The sequence below is a fragment of the Morus notabilis genome, unplaced genomic scaffold (assembly GCF_000414095.1).
Source record: "Morus notabilis unplaced genomic scaffold, ASM41409v2 Scaffold24, whole genome shotgun sequence".
Lineage (NCBI taxonomy): Eukaryota > Viridiplantae > Streptophyta > Magnoliopsida > Rosales > Moraceae > Morus > Morus notabilis.
This window is the reverse complement of record NW_010368056.1, coordinates 589,702-616,722: the sequence shown is the minus strand read 5'-3', so window position 1 is coordinate 616,722 and position 27,021 is coordinate 589,702. Positions and strand designations below refer to the sequence as shown.

General features: G+C 33.5%; 2 protein-coding genes across 3 annotated transcripts; one reads left to right on the top strand and one right to left on the bottom strand.

Annotated features, from left to right (window-relative positions):
- Positions 1–10,701: 10,701 nt before the first annotated feature.
- On the top strand, positions 10,702–15,090 carry LOC21402972 (growth hormone-regulated TBC protein 1). The gene is made up of 8 exons (XM_010114525.2): positions 10,702–11,480; positions 11,573–12,132; positions 13,147–13,263; positions 13,432–13,610; positions 13,703–13,796; positions 13,892–13,969; positions 14,105–14,206; positions 14,646–15,090. The coding sequence occupies exons 2-8, from the start codon at positions 11,650–11,652 to the stop codon at positions 14,778–14,780; spliced, it is 1,188 nt and encodes a 395-aa protein (XP_010112827.1). The 5' UTR covers positions 10,702–11,480; positions 11,573–11,649; the 3' UTR covers positions 14,781–15,090.
- Positions 15,091–15,589: 499 nt separating this feature from the next.
- LOC21402971 (protein ENHANCED DOWNY MILDEW 2) lies at positions 15,590–24,748 on the bottom strand. 2 transcript variants are annotated; one of them, XM_024176310.1, is made up of 19 exons: positions 24,532–24,748; positions 23,443–23,862; positions 23,262–23,358; positions 22,643–22,693; positions 22,413–22,552; positions 22,097–22,190; positions 21,889–21,987; positions 20,710–20,957; positions 20,505–20,594; positions 19,871–20,398; positions 19,593–19,740; positions 19,417–19,518; positions 18,833–18,925; positions 18,613–18,654; positions 18,283–18,393; positions 16,806–16,877; positions 16,605–16,723; positions 16,465–16,528; positions 15,590–16,314 (listed from the first exon to the last, which is right to left on the bottom strand). In XM_024176310.1, the coding sequence occupies exons 2-19, from the start codon at positions 23,853–23,855 to the stop codon at positions 15,835–15,837; spliced, it is 2,991 nt and encodes a 996-aa protein (XP_024032078.1). In that variant the 5' UTR covers positions 23,856–23,862; positions 24,532–24,748; the 3' UTR covers positions 15,590–15,834. The 2 variants fall into 2 exon arrangements, with proteins under 2 accessions (XP_024032078.1, XP_024032079.1); XM_024176311.1 differs by lacking the exon at positions 18,613–18,654.
- Positions 24,749–27,021: the final 2,273 nt, after the last annotated feature.

Below are 27,021 nucleotides of genomic sequence, written 5' to 3'. Positions count from 1 at the left end.
ACAATAAAATTTTTTTACATAAAGTCATATCTCAACTCAAATTAAAAATTCGAATCAGCGAATAAATGAGCCCACTCTCATAGCAATGGATTGCGTGTATAAAAAGGAATTTCTATAGGGAACACTTCTGTTAGTTATATATTTATATTAGAACTAAAAATGCGATTTTTATAAAATTGTTAAAATCCAGTACTGATCCAAAATTATAAAATTCAATAAAATAATTGTTTGTACCAATTTTGATAAACTTTAGAAAAAGTGCTGTGGAGCTTTTTACAAAATGGACGCAAGTTATGTACCAAAATTCGCAAACCCTACTTCTCCGTTGAAAATCAATTCTTTTCTCGCACATATGATCATAATAAGAACTTTTTGATGAACAATATTGTACTTGTACTGTTTTGGCCCGTTAATATGTCTTCATAAATTTTTAGGAAAATGAAATGTAATATCTATATATTCCTATTCATTCGAATACAAAATAATCATCCGCATACGACAATATATATACATCTAGGCTCTAGCACGTTTAGTATCAGGGTTTTAGAATCCGGAACTGTGATTTTAGTTTAAATTAGTACTTGTTTACAAAAAGATAAAAAGTGATTCTAATTTGACTCACCTAGAATCAGTGTTTAGTTTAGATGATTCTGATTTAAGGTTTAAATTGTTATTGATATTTTAAAATAGAATCACTTATGATTCTAAAACCATTCTCCCTTGATTTTGAGTGGTTCAAACTCCTGATTCTGGTTCTGATTTTTGAACTATGATTTGGACCTAAAATTATAAATTATGATCCTGGTTTCAAAATCAAAATAATAATCATCCCAAACGAAGCTTTAGAATTCATGGTGTTCTTGTATAATACCCTCTTGATATCAATTTTCAACGTAATCCTACCAAAACTCCTCTTACTGTCAAGACTGTTGACACAATTAAAACACACGATTATCGGGAAAAAAAAAATGCTAAAACATTTTAACGTTATTGTTCATATATATATCCAAACCAAATTATTTGGAAGTGGAAAAAAAAATGAAAATGAAAAGCAAAAGTGGTTTACTATAGAAATGAGTACGTTAATAAATGCGAATGCGATGTCTATTGTATCGAACCGATATTACATAATGGTCAAAATGGAATACTGCTACTATGAACTATCTATGCCCCAGTTAATAATTGCACCAAACCATGTCATATTCTTCACGACTACGACAGCAACTTTGCTTGAGCAATACAGCTATATATAATACATGTATATATATATATATATATATACATATAATCTTTGTACCAAAGGAAAGGAACTGAGGAAAGTAGGTCACAGCACGTGTAATTGTATCTAGCTGTGGTATTATTAATCTAGTAACGAAGATGATGATTAAGATGATGTTGTGTTCAATTGGACCCCATATAACTTATACCTTAATCTTCATTAATCTTTATTACATGGGTTTTGAAGTCTCTTTGTTTGCTTTTAAAAAAATATCTTTTTTTTTTTGGATAAATAATGAGAGAGGATTACTGGTAGAGCAGCTTAAATTTTAAGTAGATATCGATACTCATTAGAAGACTCATCATCTACGAAAACCCTAACTCTATTTTATTAAAAAATAAAAAAGAAATGATAATAACAAAACCAAGTGTTCGCAGATATGTATTACAGGAGCAAATGCAAATTTGTGTGCATTTTCTCGATTCGAGTTTAAAATTTGAGTTTTAATACAGTAAAAAATTCTCAGAAACAGTCACATCTAATTTTTTTATTACAGTAAAAAGCTCTCACATAAAGTCACATTTCAACTCGAATCAGCGAACTAAACGGACCTTAAATCTCGCCACTCAAGATTGACATTGTCGTATTTTTCATATCATAGATGTACACTACTAGTTTGCATGGGGTCTATGTGCTTGATATTGCCTCCATATTTAGATCCTTTCTTTGTCACAATTTCACTGCCAGTTAGTAATATTTTAGTTTTAGAACTTTTGGTTTTTCTTCTAATTGGTTTTTTCAACCTTCCAAGCATTTCCATAACATATATATATATATATGTATATATTTAGCACGGTACCTAATGAATAATTACATATACTACATAATAAAAATAGTTCGTACCTCCACATCTTTTATCGATAAGCTTTATCTCATGCGACATCATATTTGATTCTCATTTCCCCCCACCAACTAGAAACATAGATAAATAAACTTTGTATTAATTATATTGTTTGGATGTCTTTTACATGCTAGTTAATATTTATAATAAATTACCAATCAAGTTTTTTTTATTATATGTTTCGTCAAAATTAATGGAGTCGGTTGCAAAGCAAGTATATATGATCATTCAGCAAATATATATATATATATATATATATATAAACTCCATATAAGTATATCAATCCAATTTTTATTTTGTATATAATTTAATTTGCGGTACTGAACTGCTGCCAAAGGTTAATTTATGTACCCTGTAGCATATATTACTGCCCAAATTTAATGTTAACTTAAATCAAATTTATAAACCAAGTAATACTTACCAGCTAATATGATATCTTTATGTATAGTGTCTATCTACTATGAAGTAGGGTGAAACATGTCAGCAGATTTCTTTTTTTTTTTTTTTAAACGTATATGTGTAGATAAATTTAAGTACTCAAAATTTCAAATAATTGAATTTCATTAGTTTCCAATAAGGATATTTCAAAACAACTATAAGTGGTCACTTGATTATATATGATCCAGTTTGACATAATTACACTATTGAAATATTTGTTCTTAGTCGTGATGTTAGTTAAAAGTTGTGCTTGTGCGTAAAAGTATCACACCTACTACGAATACCAAAACCGGAATTTCAGTATTTGGTAAAGTATTACGGGCCCGTTTAGTTCGCTGATTCGAATTTTGAATTCGAATTGAGATGTGATTTTATATGAGAGCTTTTTATTATAGTAAAAAAATTAAATGTGACTGTGTACATATATTTATCGTTTTAGCTTTATTTTATTATGTATGAAACTTGTAAAATTTTGTTTACACCATAATTTAGACGAAAAAAAGATAATCATTTTTAAGATTACACCAATAAAAATAAATAACAAATTTATGGTTTATAATGGTTGTTTTAAAAGTATTAAATAATTATTGAAAATATTTCAGTAACATTTGTATTATAATATTTCTTTTATTCAAGATGGACATGAAAAAAAATGGGTAATGAACAGATTTGGAATTATATAAATAATCTTGCTTTTTTTAGTTCATGTGTTCCAGCTAGATCTTGATATATAGTGTTGACTATATATTGTCTTGCCCCATAAAATTGTCAAAAAGGGTGTAAAGTTTTGGAGAGCACTATTGGGAAATTTCCTCGACTGGATTCACTGACGAATTTTATTAATCTAGATCTGAATTCCTTACTTGGTCAATGAATTATTACACCTCAAGTTCAAAAACAATGAAAAACTATAAAAAAAAAAAAGAAAAAGAAAAAAAGAAAAAGCCTAAAGGTCATTATCCATATGTTATTTTTGGCCCGCGGCTCCAAACTCTATCGTGTTATTGCTTCGAGCGTCAAGTGTTTCATGCGACAAGATGAGTTTGAACTTCACTATTAATTTGTTGTTGTTCATTTCACTTATTCGAGTTTAAAATTTGAGTTTTGCTACAGTAAAAAGCTCTTAGTAACAGTCACAAATAACTTTTTTACTACAATAAATAGCTCTAATATAAAATCGCATCTCAACTCGAATTAACGAACTAAATGGGTCTTTAATTAATGCACAACGGGAGAATGCTAAGAGAAAAAGGAAGAAATTAAGAAAAGTAGGGGTGAAATGACCTGCCGAAGCTACGTACTTAAAAACATAACATAAACTAAATACAAAAAATAATCTCATATATATATGTGTGTGTGTATGTGTGTCAACTTAACAAATTTTTGGGGAAAGAAATCGATAAACGACGCCTCAAATTATCATTGATTCTCACATGAAGTAGAAATTATAGATCACAAGTTCCAAATTTTCTAGTTACTTTTTTTATTAACAATTTTGAAATAGATTATGTGGCTTCCATAAACCCCTGACTAGATAAAAGAATATAAATGACGCTTAAAGAAAATAGGGCAATTAAACATTGGCAGAGCATTTGTTTTACTTTTGTTTTACTTTTGTTCAGTAGAGGAGGATAAGCAAAGCCTAGCTGTGACTTTTCAGTGTGTTTGTATTTTTTTTTTTTTTTTGGGGTTTAATTTTGGAACTGCTTATTTAAGAGAGTTTATAGGTCAAAATGATTTTAAATTTCTCTTCGAAAAATGATTTTAATTTTTTCTAATAAACATTAAAAATATTACAACAAAATGTCATATTTAAAATTTTTAAAACAAGTTTAAAAATCTATACAGTAAGAGCTTCTTTTAGAGCATCTCTAATGTGGTACCATAATTAATGTGCCAATAACATATTTGATATTTGAGTGTAAAAAATACTTTTCAATATAGTACCATTTATTGTGCTTAATTTACTCTATGTTATATTTTAGGACAAATTTGTACCAACTACAGCATATTACAAATTTAACATTTGATTACTATTAATTGATATATTTACCTTTTCATTCTTTTCATTCAATCATTGTATGATACATTTTCAAATTATTTAAAAATTAAAAGTTTACGTTGACAACTTTTAAAACTTAATGATTATGACCATCATAAAAATAATATGTCAAATATATTATTATCCCAATTTTTTGTGTTAAATATATAATTGACATTAATATTTACATTAAAGATGGTCTTATAAACCACATTTTATGATTTTAACTATAAGCTTATATTCAAGTTATCCAAACATTTTCAAAACAACTTTTGAATTAAGGTCTCGTTCATTTCGCCGATTCGAGTTTTGTTACAATAAAAAGTTCTAAAAAACAGTCACATCTAATTTTTTTTCTACAGTCAAAAACTCCACATAAAATCACATTTCAACTCGAATCGGTAAACTAAACGGGTCTTAAGAAAGTCAAAAATAACTTCTAGAAGGCTCTGCGAAACAGAGCTTATATTGTGTCTATTAGACAAGTGAATCTGAAACGTAAATCATGAACCTCACAACCCCCTTTTAAGTTTTATCATTGATCAACTCACATAATTCATGCAATCTTAAGTAGCAAGATTGGCGGTCTTGATCAGCTTTTTACTTCATAAAAGCGGGACCCACAAGGAGGCCGGCCCATCTTGTTTTAATGTCAAATTAAGAAGGCCGTCCCAAAACTACCTTAGTTCAACACATGCCCACCAAATATTTCTTTATCAACATGTACACATTTCGGGCTACAAATAAGTTCTTAGGATTATTTTTATAAATACTACCATAATTGTTTATTTTAATTTGCTCACTAATTTTTTAAAATGATTCAAAGCAGTCCCTAATTTATAAAAAATCATTCAAAATGTCTATTCCATCCACTTTCGCTCTATTATATCAACGGATTTTGTTGATGTGACATGTATTAAAGATTAATTAATGAAATTAATTAACATTTGCTGACATGGCATGCTTTAAAATTAATTAAAATCATTAAATTACAATTAAATAGATAAAAATAATTTCTCCTAAAAAAGATAAAAATAAAAATATTAAAAAAAGTATAAAATTATTTATTTCAAAACCCAAATCTTCTCTCTTTGTTGTTGGTCAAGCATTGAGCTGGAACCGGTAGATTTGGCCCGACGCAACTTCGGTGACGGGGGCTGGTGGGCTTGGAGGCGGTTGTTCGCAAGAGGGAAGGCACGACGCGACGCAGTGTGACAAGGAGCTTGTGTGGTAGGCAAGATCGAGGAGGGGGGTTCGTGCAGTACCGTGAAGGGCGACAGGTTGGTTGACCTGGCTTGCTTGCGCAGCAGAGATCTTCGGGGTTGGCAAGATCCGACAGTGACCAAATCTGCTTGCACATTAACACTAAAGGGGGGGTTGCATCATTAGGGTATATAGAGTCTGGGAAGGAGGGAGGAATTGGTTCTCGTGGTTTCTAGAGGGTATTTTGAATCATTTTAAAAAATTAAGGGGCACTTTTAAAATAAAGAAAATGAGTATTTATGAAAATAATCCTAAGTTCTTTATTAAGAAATACACGTGTCCACAATTAAGACGTTTGAAACATGAAATTTTGGGGTTCGCCAAGAGTGAAAAATACAGTGCTTTGACGTGCAGCTACGAAACATGCAACCTCAGGACCACACGTGTTAAAGCCAAAGGGGCGTTTCTGATGTGGCTTTTGTCTTTGGTTCGGACAGTGTGAGAGATGGAATGCTCGCACGTGACACCCCCTCTCATCTTGGCGGGCCTAAAGGCTGTGGCCCACTTAGTGGGCCCACGTAAAACGCAGCTCACACCCACTTGTAGGAAAATCATTTTTTGTGGGCCACAGACTCACAGCCATCAGACACCGGTGCTCGCTGCGGCGTAGAATTACCTGAATGTCCTTCCGACGCGCTTTGTCTGTTTTCACTTGAGTGACAATTTTACCCCTCAAACATTTTGCTCCGATAGGAGTGTATTTGATTAGATGTATTACCCGTTCATTTCGCTGATTCGAGTTTAGAATTCGAGTTTTGCTACAGTAAAAAGCTCTCACAAACAATCACATTTAACTTTTTTACTACAGTAAAAAGCTCTCACATAAAATCACATCTCAACTCGAATCAGCGAACTAAACGGGATATTTACAAATTTACAAATTATCAAATTTTTACCTGAAAAATAAAAATAAAAATTTAATATTTAATTAGATTTTGTCTTGTTTATTTTTAAATTGAGAAAATAACTTAACTTACATGTATTAGTCTAAATTTTTATCTCTTATTATTGATTAATATCTTTTTAATTAATATAATAATTTGACTAAACAAAATATTATTCAAAAGTAAGAGTAAGTAGTAAAAATCCAGATTCATATACTTTAAGATATATTTATCACTTTTCATCCTTTAAATAACTAGCTAGCTACGGCAATTATCAACTTACATCTCATATATATGTTTTGAAACATTTTAAGCTTGAACCTATAGCTCACTTATGGTTTAAAGTAATCAATTCTCATTAGTGTAATAACTATTTTTTTTTTCTTTGGAGAATCTAACAGTGTAACAGTAATAAGTAATAACTACTAGTAATCTCTTTCAACAACAACAAAACAAAAAAAAACAAAAAAAAAACAAAAAAAAAACAAAAAAAAAAAAAACTAAACCTCTTTCACAAATTAAATTTGAACCATATGGCTTCAAAGATATAGCAAGCTATACAAAATATAATAATCACGTGAACTGTCAACTAATCAGGTCGATAGAAGTCTTTTAACACCAAATTTAAGTGCTCAAGATCAAAGTTAATAGTTTATGATCCCTCCCCTAAAAAATGGATAATTCTAGACTCCTCTATTTTATTTTATTTTTTTTTAAAGAAAATTCTACGATATGGCACATTGTTTTTTCCTACCAGAAAAGTAATTTTTTTAACATTAGATTAAATTTAATAATCTTACAAGTGTACAGATTAAGAATATACAACACAAAAGTAATGCACCTGTAGATCAAATTGTTAAAATTTTATTGAATAGTTTAAAAAACCTCCTTTATCAACAGGGCAAAACAACATGCATCAGTATAGAATTTACCCTTTTTTTTCCTCCTACTCTTCTCATTTTTATCTCAAATTCCCCTTTGTATTATCATTTTAATCTTAAAGACAAAAGTTTGATAAATTGACAGATTTGCTAAATTGATAGGTGGTTTTAAATTTTCATGATATCGGTTTAAATTGACAAATTTGCACAAAATTGTGATACGTCCTAGAAAGAAAAATGACTATGATCTTTGTCGGGGTCCAATAGATTCGGAGGGTATGACTTGGCAGAGTGTGTACGTGCAAGTATTTGACTCGGTGGTGGCGGTTCCAACATGGCCAAAGTACTTAAAGGGCATTCGAAGTAGATGACAATGGTAGGACCTCTGACAGTGGTGTGGTTCGCTTAGGCCCAAATTAGGTTGAAGAATATGTGTTCTAAGACCCTCTTTGTTGCCAAAATCTTAAAAATACCCTTATAAGAAAAATGTTAGAAAATCCAAAAAACTAATAATGAAGAATGGTGAGAGGAGTGATCACGTAGTTGATGGAGGAGTGACTCGAGAGGTGGATAAGGTTTTTTGATGGAGAATGGCTCCAAAAGCAATTCTCGGGCTGTTTTGGAGGCTTTGAATACGTAGTTTCGTTGGTGGATAATGCGCTGATGTAGAAAAATGAAACGGAGGAATCTGGTGAAAGAACTCCGAAAGTGAATGCATGTTGTTGTGAGAGCGTGGAGACCGTTTGGAGCACTCCCTCCAACGGTAGACGAGAGTGGCTATGAGGTTGGAGGCTTGAATACGTCCGGAAAAGTGTGAAAACAACTTTCAGAACGCTCTCAGGTGGTGTTAGAAGAGAATTGAAAAGTGTCCTTGATGAGTTTTAAAGGAAGTCAACGCTTAGAAACTATGGAGTTCCTCGAGAACTTGAAGAAGGCTTCAAGTCTTTGTAGCAAATGACTTGAAGAAAACACTTAGAAAGAGATTTTGAAGTGAATTCTCAAGAGTTTCAGTACCCAAGAAAGTGATAGTGAAATTTGATGTATTGATCTAGTGTGCAGGTGTGTTTGCGTAGAAATGAAAAAGGTGAAGGGGTATTTATAGGAGTAGATGGGAGTGCTTGACAGCTGCTCTGATGAAGGTCTGAGCACTCATTTCTGTTTGGAGGAAGACTACCAGAGGGCTTTCTTGGTTTGATAAAGAGATGGTCTGAAAATGGAATGGAAGAAAAGATGGCGGGCTGTCGGAGCATCCCATTCGGAGGAAATGTGTCAGATAGCTTTCTAAGTTTGACAAAGAGACTCACCGAAAATGGGATGCAAAGTTTCTGAAAATTTACTATGGCGACGTTCTGATGAAGTAAGGCATAAGTCATTCTGTTTGGAGCAAAATCTCAGCTACCTTGTCAGAAGAGGCAAAATGACACCTTAGAAGTGTAAATACTTGGAGGCCAAGTTCCGGATTTCGGGCTGACACAAAGTGACTTCAAACCTGAAATCTCTAAGAGTGTTTGACTCAACCAAGTGCTCTGAAGACTTTCTTCTTTGGGGGTCTGATCGCATGTCAAACCTTCGTTGGAGGATGTTTGTACGAAAATGACTAAGCAACCATTGAACTTACTCTGACAACAAATTGCTCCGACACCAGGTTGCTTCGAATGCAAATAAGTGCTCCGAATAGACAACCTGATACATAGAAGAGCTGGGAAAGCACACCTGACACAAGAAGTGCTCCTAGAGGCATGTCTGATTGGGAGAAAAGCCTTCGAATAAGCCAAAACTAATGGATTTATCATGCCTTTCAGTTGGAGAAAATTTTTGAAGGATAGGCTTAGGCTTTTGGCAATTCAAGAGCTGAAATAAAGGATTTTGGGCTTCCAAAGACAAAGAGAAAACTCTCTTTTGAATCCTTCATCATACATTCATGCTTAATTTGACTAATTCTGAAAAAACTCCCTAAGCGGGTTTCAAATTGAGTCAAATTAAGGACAAATGGGCCTATATGAATCGAGCCTAATTACGTCATGGGACGCAAAGGATTGGACATGGACCCTTAATGAGCATGGTACGAATTCATGTATCAAGGATCTTCAATCTTTATATTCAAGTGTGAGGGTTTTAAGTTACATAAACAAATATAAATTGGCTCATTATATTCTAGTTGTCATTGCTCTTTTTGTTATAGTTGTTTTTCATTTCATTTATTAGTTTTCTTAGGGTTGTTTTTACTTTCATTTTTATTTTTATTGTTTTGTTAGCCATTATAGTTGGTTTATGAACTTGTAGATGTGCCCTTCAAGTATTTGAACTTGGATCACATCTAGACAAATAGAAACATGCAACGAGCAATGATACGAAATGCACGTGGCATAAAAAGAAAAATTTGAGTACATATATAAATATTTTTAAGACAAACTAGAGGTGAAAGTTTGGGTTATTCGGCCCAACCCGACCCTAAATAAAAGAGTAACGGCCCAGTCCCGTCATAAGCCTAAAAGGTTTAGACCGATTCAGAATTTTATAAGGTATTTTCAAAAAAAAAATCTTTAAAAAGTAGACGTTTTTTTCGAGCAGAACATGGCGAATAAACTTTTAAACTCGAAATCTTAGCCAACCTAAACCTCCATAGTGGTGGGTCTCAGACCGATTTGTTTGCCTCTTCACAAACTTACAACTTTAAGACAAATCAATTCCCGTAAGACCTATAAAAACACACGTATAGGTTTAGTTACCGATCAGTAATTTTCTTCCTCTCAAAAAGAAAAAATAGAAATACGGTTGTGGGTATTTTCAAAACCTGGATTCTATAGGTGAAATTGACAATTACATCTAATATCATAAAAAATAAAGGAAAAGAAATTAAGATTTTGTTCATTTCACCAATTCAAATTTTATTACAGTAAAAAATTTTAAAAAATAATAACATATATTTTTTTTACTATAATAAAAAATTCTTATATAAAATTATATTTTAACTTAAATTAAAAACTTAAATCTAATTTGTAGCAAACTAAACGCGCCTACATAAATCCGTGCAGAGCGTCACTTTTCCAAACTTTATCATCAATTGTGAAATGTAAACCTACCTACTCTCTCTCTCTCTCTCTCTCCAAGCATAATCATCGTCAATCTATGATATCCACTCGGTTTCTCTCTATAACGTTCCGAAAGATATATTTATAGAAAGAAAAATTGAAAAGAGAAGCCCCACTAAATTGAAAAATTTTCCTTTGCAATTTGGACCTCTTCCCTCACATCAATTTTTATTTTTTTATTTTTTCTGTTAACAGTCCACACCAAAAAAAGGAGACAACTTCAGAATTCAGAACATCTATTTTTACATTATGTCCTCCTTTGCTCAAATCATCCCCAAAATCCGGACTCTCTTGATCTTTGTAAACCCTCTTTTCTTCATCATCCATTCCCATATAATTTATTCCTAAATTAGACAATTTCCTTCTCCTCCTTTTTTTTTTTTTTTTTTTGCTAATCAAAAGAAACCCCGTTTCAGTAAAGACACTACCCACCTTATTCGCCTATATTTCTTCTCTTTTTAAATATACATTGCAAGAAAAGATTTTTCTTTTTTCTGGGTTCGCCTATTTTTCCCTCTCCATATTCGCTTTTCTGGGTCTGAGGAGTTGTTTGAATTTTCACATTGAGCCCACCTGAGGAAAATAAAAAAATAAACAATTTTTTTTTTTTTGAGGGAGTATTTTAGTTTTGTTACAGAAGTTCAAGTTCCTTATGGCAGCAGCCAATTATATTGTTTATCTACATGTGAGATTTTGGTGATATGCTGAGTTTCCGGCTTTTCTTCCATGAACTTTTGAGGTACCCATTTGAGAACAACAAGGTTGGTACTTCGTAACCTCTTTTCTTTTGTTCTTTTTGTTATTCAATTCCAAACTTTTCTAACATAAACAATAACATTTTCATGGTCTTTAGCTGGTGGGTTTTTGACCTTTTCTTGCTTAAAACAAAGAAGATCAGCCTTTGATCTGCCACAAGAAGCAAAAGAAAATATGTACGGAGCTCAAAGCAAAAGAGACCTTGCCTTAGAATTCCAATCCCAAATACCAATTCTGAGGCCAAGCATCCATGCCAGGAGGGCCAATCTGACTGTGAAGTTCCAAGACCTTTATGGGTTCACAGTAGAAGGGAATGTGGATGATGTGAATGTGTTGAATGAGGTGAGAGAAAAGGTGAGGAAACAAGGAAGGGTTTGGTGGGCATTGGAGGCCAATAAAGGTGCAAATTGGTACCTGGAGCCTTCCATATCAGAAGGGATTGCCTTGAAATCTTCTCTCAAATTTTCCACTCTGGCAAATGCCATTACCTTGAAGAGGCTTATTAGGAATGGAATTCCTCCACTTCTTAGGCCCAAGGTTTGGTTTTCCTTATCTGGGGCTGCGAAGAAAAAGTCAACTGTGCCTGAGAGCTATTACAATGATCTCACAAAGGCTGTTGAAGGGAAAGTCACACCTGCAACTAGGCAGATTGATCATGTAAGCCCCTCTGCCCATCTTGGTTTATTTGATAATTGTTTTTGCCAATTTAGACTTTGAAGATATGTGGTCAAAATTTGGTGATGAATGGAATTGGAATAACTTTTATATCAGTAGTTATGGTTTCCTTGTTATTTTTTATTTTTATTTTTATTTGAATATGTTTGGCAGATTTGTCGTTTGGACCATGTTGATGACTCTGTATCAAATCCATTTTTGCAAAAGTTTCTCTCTTTTTTTTTTTTTTTTTTTTTTTCCCTTTTTTTAAAAATTTTTTTTTTTTTTTTTTTTTTTTTTTTTTTTTTTGGTTCTGAAAGGTTGTGTTTGTCTTTCTGGTGTAAAATTCTGTTAGCTATGTCTCAGAACCATCCAATAAAGGAAACTAGTATTTGTGTTGCATTGAATATTCTAGTGGGATCTGATCATAAAAATGACTACAATCACGGACGTATAATCTTGCGGACAGAGAGAAAGTAGCATGCGACTGGCCCAGTCATAATGTCAGATCTTGAAAATTTTTTTGTGTAGAACTAAAAGGCAAGAATCAACAATGTCATTAAATTGCTTTTACAATTAGGGCTTGCTTGGGTATATCTGTTTGTTAGAACTAAGAAATAAGTCAGGAAAGACGGCATGGTTTAAAAATTCACATAACTTTGCTTGTTGTCGAGATTTGGTAGTGGCCAAGTCAAGCAAGTTTTGGGGTTGTCAATATGGTGCGAGTAAATGATGGCTGAAGCTAAACCAGGTCTTTTTCTCCCTTCAACATGAGGGTTTTATGTGGCCTCTTTAATTGTAACGTAAGATAATGTGCTTGTTATGGTTCATTCTTGTGGATTGAAGTTGAAAATTTTCATGTTTTATGGTTTATGTCTTTTCGATGTATTTGTGATATCTTATGCTGCTTAAAGTTCTTCCACTTGTTCTCCTTAATTTCCTCAAGTTTTTCTTCTTATTGTTGTTCATTTTGTAAGTTTCTTCAATTTCTCATTGAGTTCTAAATCACACGTGCAGGACCTTCCACGGACCTTTCCAGGTCACCCATGGTTGGATACTCCAGAGGGCCATGCTGCTCTGCGACGTGTTCTTGTTGGGTATTCTTTCCGTGATTCCGATGTAGGCTATTGTCAGGTATACTTCTTCATAAATCTTTCAAAAGCTATTTAGATTCTCGGTTTAGTTATTACAGACAAAATTATATACCCTTTTTAATTCTTCCCAACCCAAAAAATATTCCGCTTATCATGCCCTAGAACCAATATTGATCTTCTATATTAACATTTGATATCATTGGTGCAGGGCTTAAATTATGTTGCAGCATTGTTGTTGCTTGTAATGAAAACAGAGGAAGATGCATTTTGGATGCTTGCTGTCCTCCTGGAGAACGTTTTGGTTAATGACTGTTACACAAATAATTTATCGGGATGCCATGTGGAACAAAGAGTTTTCAAGGATCTACTTGCCAAAAAATGCCCTAGGTATTTTTACCTTTCATTTACATGGCCATATCTTTTTTCCCCATTTTCTATTTTCTTGTTGGTGTCTCTGAAAAACTGGAAGACAAATGCAGGATAGCCACTCATTTGGAAGCATTGGACTTTGATGTTTCCCTTGTTGCCACTGAGTGGTTTCTTTGCCTCTTTTCTAAGAGTTTACCTTCAGAGGTTAGATTAGTGGCGACTATCTCTGTTCAAATTGAAATTTTAATGTTGTTCTGATGACTTACAGTTCTTCAATGGTGCTTTTTTCGTGTTTCTAGACAGCTCTTCGGGTATGGGATGTCCTTTTCTATGAGGGAGCAAAGGTGCTATTTCATGTGGCTTTGGCATTCTTTAAGGTACTGAAAGCTTTTCAACCGTCAGAACTTTGCATCATTATAGGAACACAATATTAATAAGCTTCTTAACTTGTGATTGAAAAGGAGATCTAAATAAGGCATCACTTTAATTGATATTGTGATCTCCACTTGCAGATGAAGGAAGACGAGTTGCTTTTAACCCATCATGTGGGTGATGTAATTAATATTTTGCAGAAAACTACTCATCATCTCTTCGACCCTGATGATCTATTGACGGTAATAAAATTTTTCACCAAGTTTTCTCTTTCATTCTATAGTTTTTCATAATTCTCACCCTTTCTCTGCTTGTGGGTATAAACAACTTTTGATGCTGAGACACGACATAACATGAATTTGAAGTTGACGATACACATTTATTTGGGATTCATCATTGCTGAATAGTAAATAATCTTACAAAAGTACAATTGAAAACCACTATAAAAAAGTATAGATGAGGCCTCAAAATTTACTAGTAATAAAATGATTTATCATTTTACGAAGTTTTGAACATGAAAATCGCGTGAAATGACGACTCATTCTCCATACACACACCCGTGGCCCTTTTTGCTCCTGTACTTGAACCTGTGAAATTCTTCTTTCCTGGGATTACTTCTTCTTATTATCACTTTGAACGAAAAGGAGTTAATTGAATCATTCCGTTTTGTTAACCTTGCAGGTGGCTTTTGATAAGATAGGATCAATGACCACCAACACTATATCTAAGCAGAGGAAAAAGCAAGAACCTGCTGTGATGGCGGAGCTTGATCAGAGATTGAGACGGTTAAATTCGTTAAAATTGGACGACAAGTAGCGTTTTCTTTGTCAAGCTCATCAAACTGTAAAATGTCATGCATCCTCTAGATGCCTGTTGCCTTCTTAAGGAAGGGGCGAGCTTGAATTTGTGCCTTTACCAGCTTAAAGTGAGTGCCTGTTGTTTTTCAGGATTTTGTAGGGCATAAAAATGTAAATTTTTAATCTGTTACCATTTAACCTGGTTAAGAGACAATGCAAAACAGGGCAATGCCCTCTAATTTTTTTAATTATTGTTATATAGTGTACAATTATTATTTGAGTAGAAGCTAATTCTTATTTCCATCCTTTTGGATAATGGATTTTATAAACCGCAAGAGAACTGTTCGTGTTTATTATTTATTGTTCAAAAGAGTGCCTTATTTATTTGTCCGCTTTTATCAATTTTGGTGGCAACTATGACCAAGAAAAGTAGGAAAATGATTACATACTAGCTTCCGTTTGTAGATTTGAGCTCTCATGAAGCATATTCCAGGTTGCAATTCTAAATAACTAGCACAGTTCAACCATTTACACCTATTGCACTTGTAAATGTATAAACGTAAACGAGCTCTTTAAAGGTAGAGCTATAGCCTATTGGTAGATATTTATTAGTGGAATTTCAGTTGTCGAGTTTCGTTACAAGAAATTCAGAATTATTCTTTTAAAGTGTAATTTGAGTGTAATTTTTTAGTTGAATTTGAGTTATAACTTGAGTTGAAGTTGTAATTTGAATAAAATTGAGTAAAGTTGAATAAAATTGAAAGTTAAGAGAACGTGAACTTAAATAAAATTGTAACTTGAATTTAAATTTTTTTTGAGTTTTGTTGCAAAAGAACAATCCCTCAGTTCTTGTGCGAAACAAGCAGTTATGATCAAGATTGGTGATTTCCTGGAAACTATGCCTCCTTCCTGTGACAGTCGGATTACTGATCTGGATTGTGCACAATTTTCCAAATCCATCAGCGTACGTTCTTTCAACTTACCAACCCTTCTCCGCATTTTTGGGAATTCCAAACGCTTCGCGAAGCGCTTTGTAACATGTCGGTGAATGTAATGGGGGGGACAACTCCATGTCAATGCCACTTGTCAGAAGGAACAAAACCATCCCAGTTTGGCGGTATCAACTTCTCAGTTTGGCCCCTTTCCTCACATTCAATCCCATTAAGGCTATTCTTGCAACTGATATGAATGCCATCACCATAAAAAGAGCTTTGTAATACCTTGTCCTGAATACTTGCTCCAGTTCCTTCCGGTTCAGCTAAATCATTATAATCCAGAACATCATCCAATATGCTGGAGAGATCACCAGATGCATAGAGACTGGAACAGTCCTGATAGCAATCATATTTTTCCTCCATGAGATAGCTGTTTACGTTGTCGTTTCCCTCCACGTGCAGCGGCGCTTCCTGGAATACGTGCCTATGCCTTCTAGCTATCTCCTTGTAATTTGCACTCCAGTCACGGCGACTCCAAAGATACAAGGGTGGCGTCTTCAAGTTCCAATCCTCCAATTGCTTGTTATGCATGTCAACGGAACCAGGTAGATAAAATGACTGGGGAAAAAAAAAGTAAATATTGTAACTAGTCCATTTTAAAGTCTACACTCTATACATAAGGGTAGCAAATCACATCTCATAAAATTTCATGATTAGTTACTAGCAGATTACTTTTCCAGAGAGGAAAAAGAGAGAGAGAGAGAGTACCTTTCCTGATAGTATTACTTGATCCTCCCAAACTAAATCATACGGGAATCCTGTTTGGTCGAGCCTGGTAAAGCAGAGAGAGAGAAATATATATGAGATAGAGAGAGAAGAGGAGAAAGAAGTCAACTACAGGCACTCACCGTTTGGTTTCCTTTGGGACGATTAGGATGAGGAGTTTTGGTCTGAACTCCAGGGCCTTTCTGATGAACCTGTTTGCCAGAGATGCTTTCACTCCGAAAGGAGGATTCAGCCCCATGATCTACTTGAGAGAGAGAGAGAGAGAGGGCTTATAAGTATGAGACAAGCACCTTTTCTATACACGTAAAGGATTTGGGTGTTACCAGCTGAGAGCCATCGGGTAATTCATTTAACTTGACGCTCATCCAGTCTCTTTGCTCAAAGCTGAAATCGTTCTACAACAATAAAAGGATGTAGTATGTATGTGCAACTAAAAGACAGTATTCCAAGCGAGAGAATAGAAGGAAGAATGGAAAACTGCTGAGATGTTTGTCAGTACTCAAAACTAAGAGATACTTTGATGTGGAGATGAAGGTTGTCAGAAAAGAGATGCCAACACCAAAAATTCCTTTTTTTTTTTTTTTTTTTTTTTTTTCAAAATTTCACACAAACACAATACACCCCAGCATTACAGCAGAGAACATGGTCACATAAAGAAGAAATCGCATCAAAAGAGAGAAACACCACAAAAGGTTTTAAGGATCGTTGTCTAGTGTTGAAGACTCGAAGATTACAGCTATTAGGTAACCAACTTAGTGCAACATTGGAGCTTAGCAAATATCTTATCCTCCCTCTAAAAGGATAGAGTTTAAAACAAATGAGAATTAATACCAACAAGTTGACAACCACTAAACCATACAAAGAATTATGCTGATCCTTGCAAAATAGTAATAATCATCCACGATTAAGCATAAAAAGATTCACGTTTTCATATTCTTCAAACACACAAATGGTTAGCTAATTTCGAATTTATCCCCAATTCTTTGGTGTACAAATAAATTTACTGATCAACTGACAGAAGCCTTTCTTTTGAAACTTACTGGGCTCTCCTCATGAATCGTTCTGTCATTTCATCTGACAGAAGTCATTTCTCTCACTAAATCCTTGGTATTAGGAAGTTTACTGAATTAAAGGTATCTAAACAAAGAATCTTTACCCACATCATTAATATTTTAACAACATAGTCATCCTAGAAGTAGTCCTGCTTAAAGGAATTGGATCCATCTTACAGTTGCTTCTAAGAGGCGGTTGCTTCTAAGAGCGTCTCCAAGGGAGCTCTCTAAATTTTAGCTAAATTCTAGCTAAAATGGCTAGAAAACTATTTTAGCTAGCAACTTTTTAGTGAGTCAGTCCAACCATATTCTCTATTTTAGCTAAACATAGATTATTTTAATATTTATTGAATTTAAGATATATCTTTATTGAGTTTAAAAAAGAACCTTTCCATTTATTATGGTTGGAAGAATAAAATAATACAAAAAATGAAATGGCTAGCGTCTCCATAGCTAGTGTGGAATGCATTCTCTAAAATAGCTAACCATTTAGCTAATGGTTGGAGTGGAGAAAAGCTAAAAAAAATGCTAAATCGTTAGCTATTTTAGTTAAAAACATGAAATGACTAGCGTGATTGGAGTTGCTCTAACTGCAATATCGGAGTATAGAGGCATTTGACAGTGTAACTACTATAAACGAACTCGAGAATGTCTGCGATTGGCGTCTTCCAAATTTTATTTTTATTTATGAACTTGTCCGCAGAAGGTAGAGAGACGAGGAAACTACAATAGTAAGATAAAGGTCTACCTTGGCTATCAAAAGATCATAATTTTTGAAGAAGCACTGTTTCCCTGTATTTTCAAGCTTTTCTTTCATCAGGAGACTGAAATCATTGGAACCGCAACAAAAATCAACTATCTGTTGAAGGGAAAATGATAGTAGTCACTTTAGAGATGATACTAATAAAATTAACAACATTAGCTCGATGATGATGCATTTTCAGAGGTGAAAACAAAGGAAATGCATAGTTACGGGTCTATTTCATCAAGGTCCACGCCAATCAGATACATCACTTATCCACAGAAAGGATGCCATAAATTTCTAAAGTGAAACAACCAAACTAAAAAAACTCCTTACTGTATCTCCATCTTGCACATAGCAATGAAGCCTGTCAACAACCTGTGCACAGTTTATTTATGCGATTAGCCTCATGACCAGACTAACAAAGAAAATTATACAATTTACTATATTGTCCAGACCTACAGTAGAGGGATATTTCTAAGTTCCCAAAACCCTGAACAGGCGATTGCAAAAAGTAAAATTGCTTGTCATGAAAAAAAAAAAAAAAATCATTTACCTCTTTAAGCTTGTCAACTTTTGTGAAATGACGACCAAAAGATGTGTAACGCATGCCATGAAGAAAAGGTGCAAGATAGATGCTAAGCTTCCTCTGCAATGACGTATAGAGAAAATATTTATGCAGTCCACATAGAAAAAAAATAAAAGAAACTAACACAAGTATTGAGTAGCATACTAATAAAACTACTACGTCTAGGTCAAAAAAGTGTGAAACTTCTAAAAAGCAAACTATTTTATTAAATCCTAGAAACATAAAAAAGATGATGTAAAAATAACACGACATACATCGTGCAATTAAAATTATAAGTAAAAACAAAACAATGACCTAAAGAAGCCAAAATTTTCTTCCTAAGACCAGTGTTCTCCTTATGCAACTTGTTTACAGTTTTTATTTTTTTAGCAAAAAATGGTTGTTCTGAAAAATGGAAGAATAAAGGTACAAGATCATTAGCATAGATAAGAGTAACAACTCGTAAGTGAAAGAGAGAAAGAAAAGAAGAAAAGAACACCCAGAAGATCAACAGATTTGTGAAACATAGATTTTGCAAAGAAAACTTGATTGTAGATAAAGTGGTTTTGAACCTTCCATTTAAAGATTTGCGCAAGAATCTCTGGTTCACAAACAGCTTTTGCATCCTCAACACTACATCCTTCACGTAGCTTCTTTGAGGCTGTTCGAATAGCCTGCAAGTGTATTAAGAGTTTTAGATAAAAAGATAAGCAAAACCACAATCTTAATAGTTGTAAGCCATAATTACCATGACAGAGCCCTCCACTTTTCCTGTTGTAATGGTTTTGTCCAGTAAGTTTCCGGAGAATAAACCACAAGTAGCTGGGAGTTGCTGCGCTTTTGTGAACTCTTCATGATTGAATGAAGAGGTAGATTCTTCCATTAGAGCCAAAATTCTTTATACCAAATCATGCCAATAAAAAACAATAAAGCCAGGGCATTATTCTGTTGAACTGTATGATTACAATCTGTAAATTCAGTAAGAAATCTTGTATTGTTGAAACAAGGAACAAGGTCAGTAATCACCGCTTTTCCATTTCAGCCTGAACTGAAGATGGTAACTTCTTTTCCTTTTTAATATCATGCTCTTCTGTAGCTTTTTTTCCACTGGCACTAGCTATCGGCCACTTGGACTTTACTGGGTAAGTCTTTAAGCTAATTGATGAGGTATTCTGCATTGGTAACTTGCGTTCAGTTGTTGAGAAGAAACGATGTGGAGCATGTCCAATGTTTTTTGTTGAAGATTTTTTTACTCCATCATTTGTATTTGGCTTTGTCAACAGACCAAAACCTGGCCCAGCACTTCTTTTCCTGATATTTTGTGTTGATTGACCAGTAATGAAACTACAACCGACCTTTTCAAACTGTTTTGGATGCTTAACTACTTGCCCTTTTGCAGCTAAAGTTTTGGATCCGTTAATTCTCATTGAAACTGTAGCCCTCGGCTTGCTCGAATGGGGCCATGAACTGTGTGACTTATGTTGTCCTTTAACATCAGGAAATTTCAAATGATCCCTAGCTGGAGTCTCTATTTCTCTAATAATCTCATGGTCCCTGGTCAATATAATTAACAATCCGCACAGCAAAATGTAATGTGACTTCAAAAGCTAACTTCAAGCAGACACAATGACACATGTCTTCAAATGAACTTACAACTTACATGCAATACATCAGTATCCGATTAGGAAGTAGACCATCCCAAGCCCTTTGCATAATGTTTCTATCACGGTCCTTCTCAAAAGTAATGGTCCTGAAAATTGATCCAGGGAACCAACCATCATTATTAACCAGATGTCCAATCGTTTCAAAGCATAACTTCATATTACTATCAATGCTTGTAACAGAAAAGTTGAGTTTTGAAGTGCCTGGGTAAGCATTTCCTGTGATATGCCTTTGGACACCGTCGACAGATTGCAAACTGCAACTCATGGACCTTCTTGTTCTCACCTTGCTTACAAACAAAACACTTATGAACAGGACAGGTAAATGATTCCCCTGCAGCGATTCTGTTCTGAAGTTCTTCAGCTTGACTTTTATTAGCTGGTTGGAGTAGTTTTGCAACACATTGAGGATGATAGAAATTTCCACAAGTTGCAGAAATACAAGGAAAGACCTTACATGCAACAGATAAACACCAAGTTGAGAGATTTGGAATTTAGTTCTGAACTAATTAGCCAATGCTATTGTGAAAGTACTGAAATCTGATAAGCAATAAGCTGGAGTAACAGCAGACAATAAGATTTGATAGTTAACTATTGTTGTAATTATAACCCAAAGATAATACTACCATGAAATTACATCCAACAATTAACAAAAAGAGCCTTAGAAAACTTTTTCTTCTAATATCATGAACCAATGAGTTCAGAAACTACTCTGATTTATTGAGTCAACCATATTGTAAATTTCATGAAAACCTATATAAGAGACCGGAAAATTATAGTAACAAGGTTGTTCCAAAAATCTCTACTATTGATATGAATGCCTTTTTTTTTGGCATTTAAAGGGCACAAGAATAGCTTATCTAAATAAATAAATAAATAATACCCTAGAGAGGCATTATGATCCAGTAACGTTTCGCAGGTGATGAATGTATTCTCTTTTTTTTTTTTTTTTTTTTTGGTTACAGTTATAGTAGTCTGTCTCTGTTCATGATATTGCTCAGAGAGAGGAACTCCTTTATAACGTCTTTCGCCAGATTTCTCCTTGTCAGGGGTAGTAACTTGATGCAGTTCTTTGATTTGTATATATTGAAAAACCAAACATTTGCATTGGTAGAATAATGTCTTTAGTCTTATATATTCAAAATTTCAAATAAAATTCAGATATTGTAATTTAATAGAAATCCATCAATAATATGCTTCATCAAGTTGCAGTTATACACTGATATGTTCTTATCTTTCCTTAAAAATGATGGCATGTTCTTAACCCTCCTATGGTATTTTTGGAAGATAAAAGTGCCCCAGGCAATGCATCGATGATGGTATACCTTAGCCCAATCAAAGAAGTGCTTCGAGCAACTAAGAAACTAGTGTCAAAAAATTTACCTCTGCACTCAAGGAGTTATCTGAAGAGCCCAACTTTCCACATACAAAGCATTGATGCTGCATATATTTGCAATTTGCACACAAAAAGGTTGGAATTGCCTGCATATGCTCAAAGTTAATTATAGGCGCAAGTAACTGGAAATTGCAAACGAAAAATGGAAAAGAGAGCATAATTTGACACATTAATCGAAACCATCAGAACACATACTTTAACTTGAGCATCATCATATCCAAGAGATTCGCAGGTATAACCACCAGCATCTATAGTTGCATGGAAGGATCGCATGCATCTTCCTTGACAACTGATATGAAATTGCAATTTAATCCAACATAAGAGAAGAACTGCAAAAGCAAAAACAAAAAAAACAAAAAAACAAAACAAAACTAGTCCTAAGACTAGGGCCAGATTAGGGTCGCCTAAATACTTGACTTACGCTTTTAGGAACCTAAACAATGTACCAATAAGAAACAAGTCTGTCTAAGAAAACCATACTGAAAGGAGGACTTTAAAATAGACAGCATACCACACTATTTCACCACCATTATCACATATTGTGCAGACATGATCATATAACTCATCATCTTCATCAAAACATTCACCATCATCTTCATCAACGTTGTCCATATCAACTATAAACTTTGGTTTCTTTTTTATTTGTACATCCTGCTAAACCAGCAGCAAAGGGACCTCAAATACAGTCATAGGCACTGAAATGCGATGAAGACAAAGCAGCAAAGTAAAGTGTAAATTGACCTCATCAAAAGCTGTACCATTTCCAGGCTTCTCCATATATGTAAGCAGATACTGAAACGTATTCAGAGAAGGAAATCATTAGTAAATGCAATATGAAGCATTGAATAACTTACTTTTGTTCAAGATAATTAGATGTAGCTTTTAATTTAAACACGATTGAATAAAATTTTATGCATCCCAGAAACAAATAAAAGCCATAAGAGAAACTTTGTTGTAAACTTTTGTTCTTTCTGGGAATAGAGAAAGAACTGGATGAACCTAATCAACCTGTGTCGATCTTAAAAATATAATGAAGTAGATCTAGGTCCAAACGACACAGTTGCGCCATTGAATCAATCTATGGTATGATCAGATAGAGTTGAGACCCTCCCAAAGGTCTTTTAGTAGGAGACAAAATGGCATGGCCATCTCGACCTAAATTCTTTTGACAATGATTTCTTCAACTTGATTTATGAGCCTGCAACGTTTTGGTTCAAATGACTTGCAAATTGATCTTATATTTCTAAATTCCGGTACTAAAAAAATCTAAACTCAAAGGATGAACAAAAAGTAAAATGGTCCCTGTTAGCTTGGTGAATGTTAAAACTCTAAAACTTTACAACATAAAATCAACAACAACCATGCATTTCGCCAAATCTTTATCCCTTCTAACAGCTTCAGTAATTAACGCAATGTGATCCAACAAATCCTTTCCAGAAGGCTCAACCTCAAATGAGCTGCAAGAGACACAGAATCATCACTATAAACAAGCAAAATAGCACATAAGAAAATCACACAACCATATACAAAAAAACGCAAACCTAAAAACTCTAGTCAAGTAGTTCCACAAATCCTTTCCTAATGCCTCAGGACTCTTCTTCAAGAAATGAAGCCAATGAAGGGTGACAAAAACCGTCCTGATCGTATTCTCGAAACTCTTCCGTGGCTTCTGGAGTGCTATCCAATTCATGTCTTTCGAAAGAACCGAAATCTCAGGCTGCACAAAAGAGAGATCAAACTTCCAAGCTATGACCCTCTTGAAAACCTTCTGAAGTCCGTCGTCCTCAGCGGTGGCAAGCAAGAAAACCTGTCTTCCTGATTGAACCAGGCTCTCATTTGGTCCCCATTGAAGAGGCAAAGTAGTGAATGAGACAGGCTCTTCCACATGATTAACAAAATGGTAGTTTGTGACACATTTTGGCACAATCTCACCCTCTTCGTCTGACGATGCCATTAACAAACTGAACGAGTTATTCACAGAAAGCAACTTCTAATTAGTAAGAAACAAAAATGGATACTAATGAACAAATTATTCACATAAAACAGCTTTAATTATTAAGAAAAAAAAGGGTAAAATACTAAAGAACGAAATATTCACAGAAAACAACTTCGAAATATTAAGAAACAAAATTATAATATTGCTATTCATGGAAAATGACTTACAATTATTAACATATGAAAATATTACTGAACAAATTATTCACGGAAAGTGACTTCAAATTATTAAGAAACAGAATTGGAATATCACTGAGCAAATTATTCACGGAAAATAACTTCAAATTATTAACAAACAAAATCAGAATAGTAATTAACAGATTATTCATATAAGTTATCAATTATTAAGAAACAAAACTGGAATACGAACGAACAAATTATTCAAAGAAAATCCCCAAATGCAGACTGAAATCAAATTTCAAGTGGTTCAAAATTCAAAAAACACAAAATATTTATAAAGTAAAGCTTATTCAATTTGTTTTATTCGCTAGAGAACAATAAATCTTGGTTCTAAAAAGAAGACCGTCAGATTTCTCGGCAACCAAACACATTATACAGATTTTCGCCAAAAAGAACAAAAAAAAACAGAGACTGAGGAGGTTCAGTTCACGGGAACATTCCCGACTCTGCATTACCAAATATGGAAAGAGAGCTTGTAACTGATTCCAAATGAAAATGTGAGAAACTGATTTCAGAACTTTTTTCTTTTTTTTCTTTTTTTGGTTGAGAAAAGAAATGAAAATTTTCTCTTCGTTTTTTTTTTTTTTTGTTTGGGTTTGATTACCAGCTAGCAAGAAAAGTAGAGTGGGTTTGTGAAGAAGGAAGACCGACGACGAGAATGACAAGACTTCTTCTCCTCACTCACTCACTACTTGTAGTAATGGTACGGAAAAGGTGCGACAAAGGAAAAACCGTACACACGCTATAAGTAACCGTTCTTGGGCAAATTCTCTCACGCATTTTTTGCTTTTTTGCATTCACCCCCTTGTGCTTTTCAAACTTTAGGATATTGGTCCCTGTACTTTATATCTTGATAATTTACTGCTCTTACTCTGAAAACCGTTGCAAAGCTGACCAAATTGATTATTCCGGTGAACTTTTTAGATGGTTTGCACCATGTGACTTGCACATGACCGTTTCATGAAGGTAGTTTTCCTCATTTTTCTTTGAATTGGTCCCCATTTCCTTCCAGAAAATAAAAGAATATGGGTACAGTTTTGAAGCAAAATGACTAAGGGCGCATTTAAAAGATATACTCAAATTCTGATTTTTTATTTTGACATTTAAAATTAAAATTTTTTATGAGAGAAAAACATTATAGCATAATTAATTATTTTGAGTTTGAATATATGAAACAAACGAGCTCTAAATCTGTTCTCATTAGATAATCACATCCAAGACACTTGGTGCAAATTGTCTAAAAGTTTAACATAATTGTTAGTTTGACCAGCTTTGCAACAGATTTTAAAGTTAGAAGATAAATTATCAAGATCCAAAATTAAAGAGCAAATACGTGAAATTTAGGGAATTCATGCAAAAAAAACTTCCATTTTTTTTTATTGGAGTCAAAATCTATCTTAACTCCAAATCAACTAAATTGATCTCTTTCTCTCATTCAAACTCTGCCTTCTCTCTCTAAGAATTTTAGTGAATTGTGATGAAATGCGTAAAAGAGTGTCTTTTTCTTTAGTGCTAGCTGGTATTTATAGATTTCTCTAAAGCTCATCCTGCTATCGTTTTCCATTCTGTAAAATGACTTTGTTTTGTGACGATTCATAATTGCTCCCCACAGTTTTATATTTTGTCTTTGTACGTCTATTATTTGTCAAATTGAAGCGGTAATTTTTTAGTTTTCTTTCTCTTCCGTTCTATCTCCAAAGAGTAATTTATTCAGGTGTTTTCTTTTCTTCTATAAATTGTTTTAAGTCGTTCTGGTAGAAATGAAAGAAACATAGATGAAATAAAATATGTAACAAATAGAAAAGTGTAATGATAGAAAAAATATCAATTTTTCCTTAGATTGACAAGTGTTTGCGACCAAAGATGAAGAACAATGTGTTATTTTTGTTCTCATCACCATCTTCAAACACGCCGTAGCTAAATATACTGCAATACTTATTCTATTGGCGTAGTTGTTTTTGTTCCTTTTTTTTTTTTTTAAACCACATACCACTTAATTATAAGTTTGATCATGTGTTAAAACACGTGATCTTTTTAAAAATTAAGTTCATTTTAAAAATAAAAGGGAAAACAATATTAAAAATGTAAATCCAGGTGGCACACTTAGAGTGGTGTCAAGAAGCTTAGGTGGGATTAGTACAGGTTATGCGATAAGGGTAGTTTTGTCTTTATCATTTGTAACAGTTTCAACGTTTTGTTAAAACAGATTAAAAAAGCAGTTTTCTCTATTCTTCGATAGAGAGAGTTCCAGAGAGAAAGAAAAAGGTAGAAGTTTCTGGGTGCTTTGGGACTAGAGAGAAAAAATCTAGTTGATGTACTGTACAGAGATTTGTTTTTTCTTGGTATTCTAATTCCATTGATTGAATAAAGCTTGAGAGGTTTTTTTCCAGAAACGTGGTTCTCTGTTCTTGGTGTTTCAATTCGTTGGCTTTGTATTCAATTGTTCATATTTCTCTGGGGTTGCTCGTGATTTCACAAAAAAAAAAAAACATAGAAAAAATTAAAGTTATTCAAGAGTTTTTGACCCAAAAAAATTAAACTGGAACATATTTAAAAGAAATTATTTTTACTTAAAAAAAAGAGAGGAAAAAAAGATGAGAAACAAGAAAAAGTTAAAAAGAATAAGAAATAAAAACAAAAGAGTAAAAAATAGAAGTGGACATAAAATAAAAGTAAAAAGGATATATTCACATGTGGCTAAAGAAAAACAGACTCTTTTATGTATGTTTATAAAAAAAACACATAGAAAAAGAATTAAAGTTTTTCATGAGTTTTTGATCAAAAAAATTAAGCAAAAATTTATGTAGAGGCATATTTAAAAGAAATTATTTTTAATTAAAAGGAAGAGAGGAAAAAGGATTAGAAATAAGAAAAATTTAAAAAGAATAAGAAATAAAAACAAATGAGAATTATAGTTAAACAAATGTAACATGAGTATTACATTT

Excerpts from the sequence above, each read along its gene's own strand:
- LOC21402972 (XM_010114525.2), top strand. The coding sequence starts at position 11,650 with ATGTACGGAGCTCAAAGCAAAAGAGACCTTGCCTTAGAATTCCAATCC. Across the intron at positions 13,264-13,431 it reads CCGATGTAGGCTATTGTCAG|GGCTTAAATTATGTTGCAGC; the intron begins GTATACTTCTTC and ends TCATTGGTGCAG. Across the intron at positions 13,611-13,702 it reads CTTGCCAAAAAATGCCCTAG|GATAGCCACTCATTTGGAAG; the intron begins GTATTTTTACCT and ends AGACAAATGCAG.
- LOC21402971 (XM_024176310.1), bottom strand. The coding sequence starts at position 23,855 with ATGGCATCGTCAGACGAAGAGGGTGAGATTGTGCCAAAATGTGTCACA. Across the intron at positions 16,724-16,805 it reads TACCCGATGGCTCTCAGCTG|ATCATGGGGCTGAATCCTCC; the intron begins GTAACACCCAAA and ends TCTCTCAAGTAG. Across the intron at positions 16,315-16,464 it reads AAGTAATACTATCAGGAAAG|TCATTTTATCTACCTGGTTC; the intron begins GTACTCTCTCTC and ends TTTTTTCCCCAG.